This window comes from Hemiscyllium ocellatum, chromosome 13, assembly GCF_020745735.1.
Source record: "Hemiscyllium ocellatum isolate sHemOce1 chromosome 13, sHemOce1.pat.X.cur, whole genome shotgun sequence".
In the NCBI taxonomy this organism is placed as follows: domain Eukaryota; kingdom Metazoa; phylum Chordata; class Chondrichthyes; order Orectolobiformes; family Hemiscylliidae; genus Hemiscyllium; species Hemiscyllium ocellatum.
In genome coordinates, this window is record NC_083413.1 from 23,233,504 (window position 1) to 23,251,062 (window position 17,559).

General features: G+C 43.4%; 1 protein-coding gene across 1 annotated transcript; it reads right to left on the minus strand.

Moving 5' to 3' along the window:
• Positions 1–10,329: 10,329 nt before the first annotated feature.
• Positions 10,330–17,046, minus strand: LOC132821705 (transmembrane protein 212-like). Its single transcript, XM_060834411.1, has 3 exons — positions 16,864–17,046; positions 11,629–11,688; positions 10,330–10,704 (listed from the first exon to the last, which is right to left on the minus strand). The coding sequence occupies exons 1-3, from the start codon at positions 17,044–17,046 to the stop codon at positions 10,330–10,332; spliced, it is 618 nt and encodes a 205-aa protein (XP_060690394.1).
• Positions 17,047–17,559: the final 513 nt, after the last annotated feature.

A 17,559-nucleotide genomic window follows, 5' to 3' on the forward strand; every position in this document is an offset into this window, starting at 1 on the left:
GAGATATTGAGGCTTTGATCAGAAAAAAGGAGGAGTCGACCAGATGAAGGCAGCTGGGATAAAGAGAATTCTCGGAGGTATACAGGGAATGCTGGAGTTTACTGAAGAAGGAAATCAGGGGGTCATAAAGGTGGCATGAGATAGCCTTGGCTAAGAAGATTTGAATGAATCCAAAGAGTTACTTTAAGTATATTAAAGTTAAAAGAATAACTACAGAGAGAATAGGACCCCTCAAGGAGTAAAGTGAACACATATGTGAAGAACTGTGAGGTTCTCAATGAGTATTTTTCCTCTGTGTTTACCATGGAGAAAGACATGAAGACTTGGAAACTTGGGGAAGTTAGTGGTAGTATCTTGGGGACATCCATATCGCAATAGAGAAGGTGTTGGATGTATTAGAATATATGAAGGTGGACAAATATCCTAGTGCTGACCAGATGCATCTAAGTTCACTGCAAGAGGCTGGAGAAGAAATTGCCGGGGCACCAGCTGATATCTTTACATCATTGTTAGTCGCAGGTGAGATCCTGGAAAACTGGAGGGTAGCGAATATTGTGCCATTGTTCAAGAAGGGCTACGCCCGACACATTGATTTCTCCACCTCCTGATGCTGCCTGGCTTGCTGCGTTCTTCCAGCCTCCTGTCTGTTTACCTTGGATTCCAGCATCTGCAGTATTTTTTGTCTCCTACTATAGACCAGTAAGTTTAACAGCTGTGGTGGGAAAGTCGCGTGAGAGGATTCTGAGGGATATGGATTTCAGTCCCACATGGTAGGCTACTCTGGAAGGTTAGACCGCATGGAATCCAGGGTGAGCTGGGCAAATTGGATACAAAATTGTCTTGATGGTGGAAGCAGAGGGTAATAGTGGAAGAATATTTGTCGGATTGGAGGCCTGTGACTAGTGGAGTGCCTCAGGAGTCAGTGCTGGGCCCATTGCTGTTTGTTATCTATATCACTGATTTGGATGAGAATGCACAAAGCATTATTAGACCGTTTGCTGATGACACTAAAATAGGTGGTATCGTGGACAGTGAGGAAGGTTATCAGATATTGCAGCAGGACCTTGATCATTTGGGGAAGTGGGCCGCGAAATGGCAAATGGAGCTTGTGAAGATAAGTGTGAAGTCTTGCATTTTTGAAATTCAAATCAAGATAGAAGCTTCATGGAGTAACCACATTCCTGATGAAGGGTTTATACCCAAAGCGTTGACCTTCCTGCTCCTCGGATGCTGCCTGACCAGCTGTGCTATTCCAGCACCACAATCTTTGACTCTGATCTCCAGCACCTGCAGTCCACACTTTCTCCTTGGAGTTTCATGGTGAATGATAGGCACTAAGGAGTGTAGTAGAGCAGAGGATCTTGGAGTTCAGGTTCACAGTTCTCTGAGAGTGGAGTCACAGCTGGACAGGGAAGTGAAGAAGGCTTTTGGCACCAAAAAAGCGAAAATGCTGGAAAATCTCAGCAGGTCTGGCAGCATCTGTAAGGAGAGAAAAGAGCTGACGTTTCGAGTCTAACTGACCTTTTGTCAAATCTAAAAAAAAGGGAGAAATAGGGAGGTATTTATACTAGGCTGGGAGAAGGTGAGTCATGGCTCCCGAAGCAAAGGTAGCAATAAAGAGGTGACAATGACAGTGCATAGAGAGATTATAGGGAGATTAGGAGCTGTGAATGACCAAGGCTGAAGCCAGTGCTGTGTGACAAAATATGTGGGGGATGGGGGGGATGGGTGAAGCAGAGGCAAAATGGAAAACAGGGGAGAACAGTAGCAAAGCGGGAAGAGGAAAGGAAAAGGGTGATGAGAGAGTGGGGAATGAGAGAAAGAGAGACAATCAAGAAATAAGAGGTACACAACAGTGAAAAAAAAATCAAAAAAAGATAAATAAAATAAATAAACTAAAATTACGAAGCAGAATGAAAACAGAGGGGTCGAGATGGGATAATCACCTGAAGTTGTTGAATTCAATGTTGAAACCGGCAGGCTGTAACGTTCCTAGTTGGAAGGTGAGATGCTGTTCCTCTAGTTTGCGTTGAGCTTCACTGGAATATTGCAGCAGGCCAAGGACAGACATGTGGGCATGGGAGCAGGATTGTGTATTAAGTGGCAAGTCACGGGAAGGTCCGGGACCTTCATTTGGCACGCTGGCCTTCATTAGTCAGGGCAGTGAGTGTAGAAGTTGGTAAGTTATGTCACAGTTGTGCAGGATGTTGGTGAGGCCGCATTGGGGTATTGTGTTCAGTTTTGGTCACCTTGCTACAAGGAAGGATGTTATTAAACTGGAAAGAGCATAGAAGAAATTTACAAGGATGTTGCCGGGACTCAATGGGCTGAGTTATAGGGACAGGTTGGACAAGCTAGGATTTTTTTCTTTGGAGCATAGGAGACTGAGGGAGGATGTTATAAAGGCATATAAGACCATGAGAGGCATGGAGAGGGTGAATGGACTCAGTTTTTTCCCAGGGTTGAGGAATCGAGGACTAGAGGGCATCTGTTTAAGGTTAGAGGGGAAATAATAAAAGGAAACCTTTTTACAGAGAGGGTGGTACGCACATGGAATGAGCTGCCAGTGGAAGTGGGTACATTAAAAATATTTAAAAGGCATTTGGACAAATACATGGGTAGGAAAGGATTAGAAGGATATGGGGCACGAGTGGGGAAATGGGCTTAGTGTGGATGGACATTTTGGTCGGCATGGACCAGTTTGGGCCAAAGGGCCTGTCTCCATGCTGTAGGAGTCTATAACTCTAAGTGGCAATATTGTCAGACCCTGTGACCAGGAGACCTGAGTTCAAGCCTCACCCTCTTCAGAGGGGGCATTGTAACACTCCGATTGATTGGAAAATATCCTGTGACCAAATGCTGGGTGCAAATCCCAGGCCAATGCAATACATTAGAGAATGGCAATCTCTGTGTGATGAGAGTAAAAGAATGGCAAAGTCACCACCATCTTACCAGATCACATGGCTGATCTCTTATTAGAGCGGCACGGTGGCCCAGTGGTTAGCACTGCTGCCTCACAGCACCTGAGACCCGGGTTCAATTCTCACCTCAGGCGACTGACTGTGTGGAGTTTGCACGTTCTCCCCGTGTCTGAGTGAGTTTCCTCCGGGTGCTCTGGTTTCCTCCCACAGTCCAAAGATGTGCGGGTCAGATGAATTGGCCGTGCTAAATTGCCCGTAGTGTTAGGTAAGGGGTAAATGTAGGGGTAGGGGTATGGGTGGGTTGCGCTTCGGTGGGTCGGTGTGGACTTGTTGGGCCGAAGGGTCTGTTTCCACTCTGTAAGTAATCTAATCCAATCTAGAGAGAGATTACTTGTGGTGGTTTAACCTGAGGGTCAAGCAAAGAGAGAGATTGAGCAGGTGAATGCTATACTGGAAAATATCTGGAAACACTGGAGAAGATGCAAAAGTAAAAGATTAAACAGGACGGTAGCAACATTGAGGGCTTGAAATTATTGCGAAAGATTGAACTAGTTGGATGTGATGTTCGCTGGAAGGGTGAGGGCCAAGGGTAGTCATACAGAAAATGTCTCCACAGGAATGGAGGGTTTGAGTTATAAGGAGATGTTGGAGAGGCTGGGATTTCTTTCATTGGAGCCATGGAGGTTGAGGAGTGACCTTATCAAGGTTTATAAAATCATTAGCGTTATAGAAAAGATGAATGGAAAGTGTCTTTTCCTTTGGGTGTGGGATTGCAAGACTAGCAAGCATATTTTTAAGGTGAAAGGAGAAAGATTTTAAAAAGACGCAAAGAACTAAATCTCTTTATGCAGAGGGTGGTTCGTGTGTGGAATTAACTTCCAGAGAAAGTGGTGGATGCGGGTACACTTACAATGCTTAAAAGACACATCGAAAAGTACATGAATAGGAAAGGTTGGGAGGGATATGGGCCTAGTGCAGGCAGACGGGACTAGTTTGGCTTGGGATTATTGTCAGCATGGACCAAAAGATTTGTTTCTGTGCTGTTTGATTCTGTATATAACAGCCAGTAATAATTCAATCCGGAGGGGGGGTGGGGAATGGGAATCCAGGGGAAACTTCTATACCCAGCGAGAGTGGGAAGAATTTGGGACCTGTTGCTGTTATATTGTCATGGGCATCACCTGAACCATCTGGGATGTTTTAGGTACATTTACTATCAGCAATCCTTCTTACTGTTATGAGTCTAAGCTACTGATACATTATGGAGAAGGATGCCCATATGAAGTCTTCCACAGAAGTGAGATTAAACACTTTTTTGCTAGTCTAGCAGAATATATTTATGCTAATAACTACCTTCATTATATCGGAGATACATGATGGTTTTGTGAGCGATTCAACTCAGCTGAAGTATAATTTAACGTTCCAGCTGCTAAAACATTGTCACACAGTGTTGGTAACAAGCACTGAACCAGAACAGAACTGAGCATTGGAGCACTGGTTATCTTTTCCCTTTATATAACATGATATCAATTAACCCTTTAAGATGCTAACTGTCCATAGACCTGCCACCTCGAATGGTGGAGGTGAACGGAATCGATTCACATCAGGGGGATGTGGATCTGTACATGAAGGAGAAAGGATCAGAAAGTTGTGTGCATGGGGTGTGCTGAAGGCAAGGGATTGGAAAGTCCAGCACAGAGGTTATGGTGCAAACAGCCTCTTAGGTGTGCTCACATTTGAATGTCCACTGAGTTCCCAACTGCCAGTGAATGTAAAAAGACTGATGACAAATTCCCACATTTCCCCTTTAACCAGCAACAGAGGATATTGATCTTAACTGGGTTTATCTTGTCTCATTTCCTCTCAGTTAAAATTCTGGAAATTCTTTCCCCACCTCACTTTTTGTACCTGCATCAAGTGGACTGCAGTGGTTGAAGAAGGGGGTTCACAATCACTTGCTCAATGGGCAATGAGGAATAGGAAGTAGTTGCTAACTCAGCCTGTGACAGCTCTCCTCCAGAGAAAGAGTTAAGCAAGTTTCAAATGCCTTGAAACATAATGCATTGGATGTGTATCTTTGGGAAGTCCTGGGGTTGTAGCAAGGTACTGTGTTAATGCATTGAGTTTAGATTTTCAGATGGGGATCAATGCCCTGATTTTCCAAATTTCCTGAAATCCATTTTATGCCCAGGTGACAAGTTGAAAATGTATCCCAAACTTCCTTATGGTATTTCCATTTTAGCCATTGTAATACCATAAATGGCCTGCTGGTGACGCCCTTGGCTTGAAGTAGATGTTGCTCTTGGCAGCGACATTGAGGTCGCTTAGCCTCCCTTAACTCATTGATTTTTGTGTTTTTAATTGTCCATGTTTCTCTCACTAATCCCTTTCACTTGATCTCAAATAGTCTGCAAGTGAATAATCTGAAGCAATGGGACAGATATTGCAGGCCCCTGCCAGTTATGCTTTTGGTAGGATGGCTTTAAAACAATACAAAAAGGTGGGGAATCTATTTTTGCAGACTGCTCCTTACCCATTGTGGGCACCAGAGCCCCTCCCTCCACCTCTCGAGAAGACAACAGGCCCCGTTCCATCCTATTTGCCGATCCTTCAAAACCCCCATTTCACCATCTTTGCCCTTCCTCTCCAAACTGGGCTAACTCTTCTTACTGAAATTCTCCGGATTTACCAGAGTCCAGAGTGTGACTGGGGCTCCTTCAGTGTTCTGCCATCTCAGCAGCATCCACAACAGATTGATGGGCAGAGAATAGGCACTGCATGCCACTGAGGGGTACCTGCTTTCTTGGAAATTATGTAGTTGGGTTCACTGTTCCAAATGACTTTCTGACCTATTTTTAAAAAAAAGTCTTCACAACTCTGAACACTCATATTTATTTTAGCTCAACTTTAAAATCCAAATTCCTAAATGTTGATAATATATTGTAAATCTTTATCACCCTAATATAAACGTAAAAATTTCTGGAACTACTCGGCAGGTCTTCCAACATCTGTGGAGAGGGAGAGCAGTTACGTTACCTGAAACAGCAGCTATGTTTATATCTCTATTCTCAGTCCTATTCAGTACTGTCAGAAATTTCTATGTTTATTTCAGATTTCCAGGGTCTGGTTTATTTTGCAATATCTTTCCGAGTATACCTCCTATCCTTCTCCTACCTGCTCCCCCTGCACCCTGCATATTTCTGAAATGTGGGTAATGCATTTGCTTACCTTGACTGCATTTGAATTTATTTACATTTCTTAATGGGCTCCACCTTATGCTCAAATTCAGGATAGAAATGAAATGATCAATGAGCTCCCTTTTCTTGTTGTCCTAGTTTACTAATCTTGTCTGTGGTTCTCCACTAATGTCTACCACAAATCCAACCTCAGTCGTCAATATATACATTGGGATTCCTATAGTTCCATGCATAATAAGATTGGCAACCTTGTAAATAGGACATCATTGTGAAGAAGGCAAAAGGAGTTCTTAATGTCTAGCTTCATATTTACTGCTCAACCCATAATCACTGAAATACATGTGCTAATTATGGGAGCTTGCTCTGTACTGATTGGTTGCCATGTTTCCTATATTAGAATAATGACTACAATTCAAAAGCATTTCATTGACTGTGAGGCACTTTAGGGCGTCAAATCGTCATGAAAATTACGAGAACAACATAAACCTTTCTTTTATATCATCACAGAGAAAGAAAGATGGAACTCTGTAACACCCTCCCTGTTGGTTTAAAAAATTCTCCTGTCGTCAGTTGCATTCCTTTGTCGGATCACTGGAAGGTGAGCATCTCGAAGCATTAATTAGAGGACTCTCACCACCTCCCCTGCTGACCCTGTGGAGAAAGAAAGACAGCATTGAATGGATTTCCTCTTGCAATGCCTCAAAGGGGTCAATACAGAAAGTAACTGAGTTACACAGAGTTCCCTGGGCTGTTGGGGAATTCACCGATGACATTGGGTACAGTTAGGGTTGAGTGAATATGTTGAAGGTACCTTGAGGTAAGCTGTGTTCTAACTCGGGAGGCATGTGCTAGTACTCAGCTAGAGGGTCAGAAACTTCACATAGCTCAGAAGTTGCTGTTACGTAACCTTTATCATTATGTACAATCTATTCATAAGAATTAAGAATAACCCAGTAATCTGTTCTGAGCTGGTATGAAGATGGAAGGAGCCATTCTAGAACATAATTGGCAAACAACCACTCTTGGTGAGATGGGTTAACTTCAACAATATAGTTCCTACTGACTGTATTTTATTCATTATTGAATCAGGCATCACTAGTTGAGCCAGAACTTGTTATCTATTCTCATTGGTCTTGAGTTATGTGGTTTGCTCAGCCATTTCAGAGGCAGCTTCATTACTGTGGAGCTGGAGGCATTGCTGACTAGACTGAGTAAGAATGGCACAAGTGACCGAGATGGCTTTCCAACAATGACAGTCAACGATTGTTGTCACGGTCATCATGACAAACGTCCAATCGCTGATTTAATTGAATTCAAATTCCACTGGTTACCGCAGTGGGATTTGAACCCATCTCCCTACATTAGCTTGAGCTACTTGTTTAATAGTTGAAGTGTGTGGGGCTGGAAAAGTACAGCCGGTCAGGCAACTCAAAGGAGCAGGAGATGTTGCGAGCATAAGCTGTTCATTAGGAAATATCATGCTCGAACCATCAATTCTCTTGCTCCTCGGATGCTGCCTGACTGATTGGAGCTTTTCCAGCACCACACTTTTTGACTCTGATCTCCAGCATCTGCAATCCTCACTTTCTTCTATTTGTTTAATAGTCCAGTGACATTACCACTCCATCACCAACTCTCCTAATGTTAGCCGTCACTGAAAGGTGTGGATGTGACCAAGCAGTGAATTAAAGTGTCACCTGTAGATTAGTATAGAGCACTCCGCTGTGTTAGAACCAGAACAGTGAAGGTTCACGGTGCAGCTTTCTGGGTTGAATATTGAACTGAGAGTCACGCTGACTTTATGCCTGGATGCAAGCGGTCCCAGTCACAATTTGGAAGAAGATTGGGGGAATTGATTCCATTGTTCCAGCCTTTGTCTTTCCCTGAATCAATATCCCATTCTCTGGCCTTGATCATACTGCTGTTTTATGGGATCTTGCTGTCTACAAATCAGATGTCTTGTTTCATGCATTACAACAGTATTATACTTAAAAAACTTATTTCTTTGCCAGTAAAATACTTTGGGATGAATGGAGGTTGTCCAGGATGATAAATCAGTATGATGTTTTCTGCATTCCTCTTGAACAGTGTCGAACTGATTGCACTGGGGACATCATGTGGGATCTGTAAGTGCCTTCTACATCCTTTACTGAGCTGAAAATGTGTTGCTGGAAAAGCGCAGCAGGTCAGGCAGCATCCAAGGAGCAGGAGAGTCGGCGTTTCGGGCATGAGCCCTTCTTCAGGAATGAGGAAAGTGTGTGATCTCTACATCCTTTACTCAAATCTGAAGCCACAAGGTGATTGGGAAGTAGCCGGTATATAGTTTCAGACTCACCATTTGGCACTTCTCAATGGGCTGCTTAGTATAACTATGACTACAGAAGTGTAACGGTTCAGACAATGGCACAGGTCCCATATCTGAACAAAATCGCAAATAATCTTTTTGCGTAGTCCTGTCTCTGACTGAGAGGGTGTGGATGGATTTGCTTAAAGTACTTGAACAGTATTGGATAATTTTTTGTATATTTCAGTCTCGCTGGGTCAAAATCCTGGAATTCCCTTCCTAATGGCATTGTGGGACTACCTACACCAATGGACTGCAGAATTCAAGAAGGCAGCTCACCAGCACCCTCTAGAGGGCAACAAGGGATGACCAATAAATGCTGTCCCATTCAGTGACATCTACATCCCATGAATGAATTTTAAAAAATATATACTTTTTAAACACAACCTCTATAACCCGCTGATGGTCTGTCATTTAATACTATTGTCATGGACTCATTAACTGGCGGATCTGTCTGTCTTGTTTGCATCTTTTTTGTGTCTATCTCTCTTTCTTTCTCAGATTCCCGTCTGGCTTTCCATTTTAAAGAAACGTCCTTTAGTTTGTGATCTTTCTATCTCATTGTCTGTCTGAGCAGGATGCCTCTTTTCTCTTTTGTTCCAAAGCGAAAGACTCTTGTTTGATTCTCCACTTCCCTCAGGTTCCCGAAGCTTTGATGTTAACAGCTGCAAAACAAAGGGAAAGTGGGAGGCATTCCCCTTTGTCCGCAAGTGCTTACTCCCCCCCACAAAGGCCTTGTCTTCAATTTGAAAATTTTACTTCTTGGCTCCTTGTCGATCCCAATGCCTCCTACAGGCGCCCACTAGTGGTCACCGTTGACCTAATCCATTTCCTTCATGATCTTAAACATCACAATCAGGACCCACCTGAAGAGTTGACACCCGAGGGAAGATGAGCCTGGTCTCGATATCGCAGCTCATCGTTCCTTCATGTCCTGAACCTTTTTTCAGCTCTTAAGACATATGAAATGATTTCTGATTTGTGTCTGTGTTTCTATCAATATTTAATAAGATGCCCCCTCCTCCCTTGGCATTGCCAGGGTTTGTGGGGTCAACCTTTCACCCTCCGAGGATTGTGTGCAAGATTCCCATCCTGATTCCTGACCATCTACCTCAGGAAGTCTGCTTCACCAAACTTCTGGACACATCAAGGAAATGACTGGAGATCATGGAGTAGAATCATAGAATCCCTATACTGTGGAAGGAGGCCATTCAGCCCACTGAGTCTATACTGCTCCTCCGAAAATCTTCCCAAACCCACCCACCCTACCCTATCCCTACAAGCCTGCATTTCCCATGGCTAATCCACCTAACCTGCACAGGCAGGGCCCCAACTCTTTGGAGAGTCACACAGCGTCTGAGTATTGAAGGTTAATACCCTGGACACTGTCTCTGTTTGGTGTCTCATCTGAAGTATGAAACCTGGGAAATCCTGCCCTCTGAGGTGCAGCTGAGAAATCCCATTACTTCATTTTGAAGAAGAGCAGAAGCATTCTTCCCTTTGGCATCCTGGCTAATGGTTATTCTGCCTTCACCAGCCCGAAAGCAGACAATTTGGCTTGTTGCTGCATTGCAATTTGTGGGATCTTGCTGTGCAAAAAAAACTGATACGTTTTCTACGTCACCATAGTGACAACATTTCAAGGAATATAGTCAAGTATTTTGGGCTGCCCTGGGTCTGTGATTGGTGCTATGTGAATGCAAGTTCTTTCTTGCTCCGTCTTCGCTACATTGGAAGACTCTCAGAAGCAAAGCCTCTCAATCTCCTGATCTTTGTGACTGTGGTTTTCGAATTAGATCTAGGTTTTATTATCTCATGTACTCAGAGTACAGGGTACAAGTGTACAATGTCACCACACACAGCACCATCAATCATTTTGCCTCTTGGCTGAAAGAGTCAGGGTAATGTCCACAATACGTACGGTGAGAGTTCCTGTTGACTTGAATCTTGCTGTCAGCCTGATGCAGAAAACCAGACTCAGGGAGAACATGGCAGTGCTGATGATCAGATTGACGATCTGAAGGACGAGGTGGTAGTACTCATAAAATAGAGGGTCCACACAGACAATGGGAAGAGTGTATTGGTATGGAAACTGGACGGCGTATCCCAGGTATTCTGTGCCTGAAATACCCGCCAAGCTGTAGTCGCAGAATGGACCAATCAGGATGGCAGCCAGAGCAATGATGAATTGGAGGGGTGAAGCGATTAGATTGACAATAGCGAAGATGAAGCTGACTTCTCTCTGTGAATGGGAATGCGAGTAAATCAGTTCATTGTAGATCCCTGACTCTATAACCTCCCCAGATCACCCTCACCACTCCCTTCAGCCCCACACTCACCTACCCCAATTGTTCATGCCTGCTCAGACTCTTCCCACTTCTGTACCTCTGCTCGCTCTTCCAATCCATGCCCCTTTCTCATTTGACCTAATCCCTCCCTCTCTCACTTTTCCTCATCGCCTCTCACCCCCTGCTTTTTCCTTTTCCCACCCACATACCACTAGACCCTCCATGTGCCCTTTTGCCATTTCCCTATGAGCTCTGTCATCTCGGCTTACCTCCTCAGCATCTTCCCTGACCGTTATCCCCCAAACTTTCCTCTTCCCTCACTGTCCTAACCCCATTTCCCTCTTCGACCTCCGACATCTAGACAGTCTTAGCAAATCAATTCTGTGATTCTTAAGGATTGTAGGTCTCAATGTGTTTCCTGATGTGGCGACTCAGTGGTTAACACTGCTGCCTCACAGCACCGGGGACCCAGGTTTGATTCCAGCTTCAGGTGACTGTCTGTGTGGAGTTTGCATATTGTCTGCGTGTGTGTTTCCTCCCACAATCTAATGACGTGAATTAGTTAGGGGAATGGGTCTGGGTGGGATGCTTTTCAGAGGGTTGGTGTGGTCTTGTTGGGCTGAATGTCATGTTTCCACAGTGTAGGGATTCTACATTACAGTGCTTCACTTTTGTAGAATTTTAAAGCACAGAAGTAGGCCATTCGGTCCAGCACAGTTGTGCTGGCTTCTTGACTTCTCAGAGGGAAAGCTATTAATCTGAGGTGGGTTTTTTTTTGTATTTGCACAGAATACTTCCTGGCATTGTTGTGTGGGAACCCATTCCTCATAGGCAGCTTGGGGACAAATAAATTAGAACAAATGTCTGAGGTTTATTACCAGATATTGTGAGATGTGGTCTCTCTCTGCAAGCAATATAAGAACTCCCACGATGAAAGCCTGCAGGGGGAGAAGACAAGGTCAATGTGGCAGAATTTCTTTCTAACACAGCCCCAGTGAGCCAGAGGGATTTTTGTGACAATGGTTACATGGTTGTCATTAGACTAAATTCAGACTTTGCCACATATCATGGATAGGTTCTGAACCAGTATCCCTAGAGTATAAGCCTAGGATTCTGAACTGCCAGTATAATAATATTACCACTACCCCACCAAATCCCTATAGACTGCAGGCGTATTGTTCAATGTAAACTGCCTTGTTGGTGTACAATGCATCTCTCGCCACTACAAATCCAACATTCAATATCTCTCTCAAATCCTGGCCACCACACCGGTGACTCAACCAGTGCCCTACCTTTCCTGAGTTTCTGCAAGATATCCTCCCCACAGTGAAACTGAGATATCCAGCCTTTCATTGTACGCTAATATGTCCCAGTGGTATTAAAGTGCTTTGTTTGTTCAAAGAAGGTTTTCAGGACTTTCCAAGAACACAATAAATAGGCGTAGGCCGTTCAGCCCCTCAAACCTGCACTGCCATTTGATAAAAATCACAGTCAATCAGCCCAGGTCTCAAAACCTCTTTCTTTCCAACTCCTCACAACTCCTGATGTTTCAAAAATCAATCCATCTCCTCTAAATAAATTCAGTGATCAAACCTCCACAGCTCTCTGGGGAAGACAATTCCAGACACTCCCTACCTACTGGAAAAAGAAATTCCTTTGTATCTCAGTTTTTAAATATGTGTCTCTTTATTTTGTAACTGTGTTCTCGCGTTCAAGATTCCCCACTAGTGGAAGCACCTTCTCAATGTCAACACTGTCAATCTCCCTCAGAATCATGTATGTTTCAATAAGATCACCCCACATTCTGCTAAACTCAATAAAGTTCTAGGCTGCTTAGTCAATCTCAATATGTCTGGCCCTTCATCACAGGATTGTGCACTTTGAATTTCATTTGAATTGCTTCCAATGTTAGTATATCCTTTTTTAAAATTTTATTGGTAGTGGTACATTAGCTCAGTGGTTAGCCTCACAGCACCAGGTAGGTCCAGCTTTCAGTGACTGTTTATGCTGAGTTGACATGTCTCCCCATGTTATTGTAGATTTCCTCCCACAGTCCAAAGACGGGCTGGTTAGGTGGAATGGCCATGCTAAATTGCCTGCGGTGTCCATGGATGTGTATACTGGGTAAATTAGCCAGGGGAAATGCAGGGATAGGATGGGTCTGGGTGGGATGCTCTTCAGAGGGTCAGTATGGATTTAATGGGCTAACTTGCCTGCTTCCACACTGTCAGAATTCTATTCTAAATCTGTACACAGTTCTCCAAGTACAGCCTCATCAACATCCTGTACAGTCATAACAAGCCTTCCTTATTTTTCAACTCCAACCTGTTAGTAATAAAGGTCAAAGTTCCATTTTCCTTCTTAATTACTTGATACACCTTTTTCCATTTCATGGACTAGAACTTCCAGATTCCTTGATGTTGCACTTTTTGGATTCTATCTCCATTTAATTCTTTTGACTCTTCCTTCCAAAACGTATTACTTCACAATTTCCCACATTAATCTCCATCTGTCAAGTTTTTGCCCACTCACTCAATCTATCTATATCCCTTTGCACTTTGTTATGTCTTCATCACAACATGCCCTCCCACCTATTTTTGTACCATCTGCAAATTTGGATACATTATACTGTTCTCTCTCCTCAAATCATAAATATAGACAGTAAATGAGTGAAGTCTTTAGTAATGATCCTTGTGGCACTCAACTAGTTACATCAGTCCAATTTGAAAAAAAAGACCCATTAACCCCAACTCTCTGTCTAATGTACTTTGTCACAGAGAGGGTGGTGCACATACGGAATGAGAGTTCGGGCAAAAGCCCTTCATCAGGATTCCTGATGAAGGGCCTTTGCCCGAAACGTCGATTTTCCTGCTCCTCGGATGCTGCCTGACCTGCTGTGATTTTCCAGCACCACTTGAATCGAGACTCTGCTTTCCAGCATCTGCAGTCCTCACTTTTGCCATGTATGGAATGAGCTGCCAGGGATAGTGGTGGAGGCTGGTACAATTACAGTATTTTATGGGTATATGAATAGGAAGGTGTTCGAGGGTTATGAGCCAAATGCTGGCAAATGGAACTAAGTCAGATTGGATGTCTGGTCTTTCTGTGCTATATGATTATGCAATTCCATGATTCTCTGTGTTAACCAATCCTCAATCCATGCTAATACATCACCCCTATACCCTGCATTCCCACCTTGTGTGATAGTCTTCTATGTGACACCTTATCAAATACCATCTGAAAATCCAAATACACTATATTCGCTGGTTTTTCTTTATCAGCTCTGTTCTATTCATAAAGAATTTGAGCACATTTATTAAACATGATTTCCCTTTCACAAAACTATGACCCTATTTGAGTAGGTTAAGCTTTTCTAAGTGTACTGCTATTTCTTCTTTAATAATGGAGTTGCAATTTCCTCTTGCAGTCAGTAGGCAAACTGGCCTATAGCCTGTTATCTCCCTCCTGTCTTGAACATGCGCACCATATTAGCAGTTGTCCAATCTGCTGGAACCTTCCAAAAATCTAGTGAATTCTGGAATATTTCAACCAATGCCTCCACCACCTCTGCTGCCATTTCTTTTAATGGACGCAAGCTCGCAAGTATTGACAATCCGGCTTCATTCAGTTCCATTCATTTGACAATGCTTTGCCCCTTGTGACAGAGATTGTTAGAGAAAGATCTTCCATTAACATCTAGCTTATCTATTATCTTTATGATAGTATCCCCAACTATAAAAACTGATGCAAAACATTAGTTTAAATTAACTGCGACTTCCTTCTTTCTCATTAGCAAATCCCCTGACATGTCCTGTTACAGTCCCATAGGTCACTTTAGCAAATCACTCTCTCTCTTTCTCACATATATATAAAACAAACCTCTAGAAGCTCATGGGTTAATTCTTTTATTTCTTGCGAGTTCACTTTCTTAATCAATTTTTTTCCTTTTGATTAATTGTTACATCATCCTAAATCCTCTGACCCACTAATAGTTTTCCCTGCTTTGTATTTAATTTTTCATTGGATACTGTCCTTGCCCATCTTCATTAACCAAGGGTGGTTCATCATTCACATCAAGTCTTTCCAATTTGGTCAGAATGAAGTTTAGCTGAGCGATGTGCAATATCTGTTTAACTGTCTGCCACTGACCCACTGACCTTCCCTTTAGTCTGCTTTCCAAGCTCACTTTAGACAACTCTTGCTTTATACCTCTGTAGCGGCCTTTATTTAAATGTGGACACTAGTTTGAGAGCCAAGTTGCTCTGTAACAACTCACCAAGGCTCCTCCAACAGCACATGCCAAACTTATGACCTCTACCATCTAGAAGGACAAGGACAAAAAAGACATGGGAACACTTCCACCTACAAATTCCTATCCTGAGTATCATTAGGTCAAAATTCTGGAAATTCCTCCCTAACAGCACTGTGGTATATTTACACTCCTAAGACTGCAGAAGGCAGCTCACCTCCACTTTCTGAAAGGCAATTTGGGATGGGTAATAAATTCAGGTCCAGCCAACGACTCCACATCCCATTGACAAATAAAAATAAGTCTTTCCTTCGATATATTGACTTGAAACCTTAATGTATTTGAGCTGAATAAAGGTTAGGTCCTTCCACTACCTTTCCTCTTGACCACCCTACTTTTTGGGCTCATGTCGTTGGAAAGGGGTCTTAAACCCTCCTCATTTGCAGCCAAGTAATAAGATATTTTTAAAAATTCATTCTTAGAAAGCTGGCATTGCTGGCTAGACCAGTACTTATTGCCCAGAGGGCAGTTAAGAGTCAGCCACATTCCTGAGGGTCTGGAGTTATGTATAGACCAGACTGGGTAAAGATGGCTGGCTTCCTTCGCTAAAGGATATGAATGAACTTGATACATTTTACAACAATAAAATGTGGCTACACGGTCTTTATGCTTGTTTTTTTATTCCAACTTCTTATTGAATTCAGATTTCATATTTGCAATGTTGGGATTCAAACTCTTGTCCTCAAAATATCAGCTGGAGGTTTTGAGTTGTTAGTCCAGGGACACTACCACAAGGCTACCATCTTCTTGTGAGATACCACTGCACTGAGCCACCATTCACAACATACAAGATTGTATGAATATTCATATTTCTAACTTTAGATGCCTTTCATATATTAATAATATGATTGTTTTAGTAGTTATGTCACTGGACTTAGTCTAAAGAACACAATTTCAAAACTCACCCTGTTTTATTTAGAAGTAGCTGTTAAAGTCTCACAACGTAAAGCTGGGATCATTAAAAACAACAGCAAAGATACTCAAATCTCACGGAAACCCAACAGATTCACTAATGTTCTTTCAGGGAAGGAAACCTGCTGTTCTTACCTGGACTCCACATGACTCCAGTCCCATACCAAGTTGGTTAACCCTGACTATAGAGAAGCGGGAGAAACCAATGCAGCCCAAACTCTTCCACTTCTGAACTAGATCTCTAATGGATTCCCCTGCCTTTGCTCCATATCCTGGGATACCTTTCTCCAGTAAAACTCCACTTATCGGAGGCTAGAGAGCAATAATTGACCTGAGCATCCACAGCCTAGAAAGGGGGAAGGCTTGTGTTGGTATGTCAGGTAGTCTTTAGGCAGTCCAAGTCCTAGGACTCCCTCCAGAACAGAGTTGTGGCTGGGTGGTACCTACACAACAAGGACTATTGTGGCTGGAGGAGATTGCTCCCCACTACCTTTAAGGGCGGCACGGTGGCTCAGTGGTTAGCCCTGTTGCCTCACAGCACCAGGGTCCCAAGTTCGATTCCAGCCTCGGGCAACTGTCTGTGTGTAGTTTGCACATTCTCCCCCTGTCTGTGTGGGTTTCCTCCGCGTGCTCCGGTTTCCTCTCACGGTCCAAAGATGTGCAAGCCAGGTGAATTGGCCATGCTAAATTGCCTGTAGTGTTAGGTGGATTAGTCAGAGGGGAAATGGGTTACTCTTCGGAGGGTCAGTGTGGACTGGTTGGGTCGAAGGGCCTTTTTCCCCACTGTAGGGAATCTAATCTTACCTTCACAAATAAGGAGCAGCAGTAAATGCTGGCCTGCCCATTTAAATCCCTATCCCGAGAATGAACTGAAAATATTTAATTCCCCTACCACAGCTCCGTTCCAGATAGGACATGCTATCCTGCCACTCCATCCGGCAAACCAGGGCTTGAAGGTAAAAACTGGGAAGAAGGTGATGACTCCCAAGAAAATGGAGATGATCCCAAAGGAAAGCAGAAAACTTCCGATGCACAGGTGTAAGCGTTTCATCTTTCCCACTCCCTCCTCCTCCATGATGTGAATTAAAACTGTTCTGTTGGTGGAGCTCTGTGTTTATAACTAATTGCCATGGTAATAATAACCAGACAGACTGGTCCTCATAGTTCACTGCACAATAGTAATTATCACAATTGTACTTATACAATATTGCTTAATGGGATGAAGTGCCCCTAACAGCATTTAAAACGGGGAAGAGCTGTTCGGATGTGTGACCACAGAATCATACACTGCAGAAGAGGCCATTTGGCTTATCGAGTCTGTACTGCCGATAATACCCTAGTCCCACTTTCCTGCACTAAACCCATACCCTCGGAAGTTGTGATACTTCAAATGTTCATCCAAGTACTTTTTAAAGGTTGTAAGGTTGCCCACCTCAAACACTCTCCCAGGCATTCCTGGCCCCATTCTAGGTGAATTTGTTTTCTCAAAGTCCCTCAAATGTTGGTTAGGAGGGGTTAAGTGGAAAGGTTGAGTGAGGGAATTCCAGAGTTTGGGAGCCAGGCTGTTGAAGGCCAGAATGACCTACTG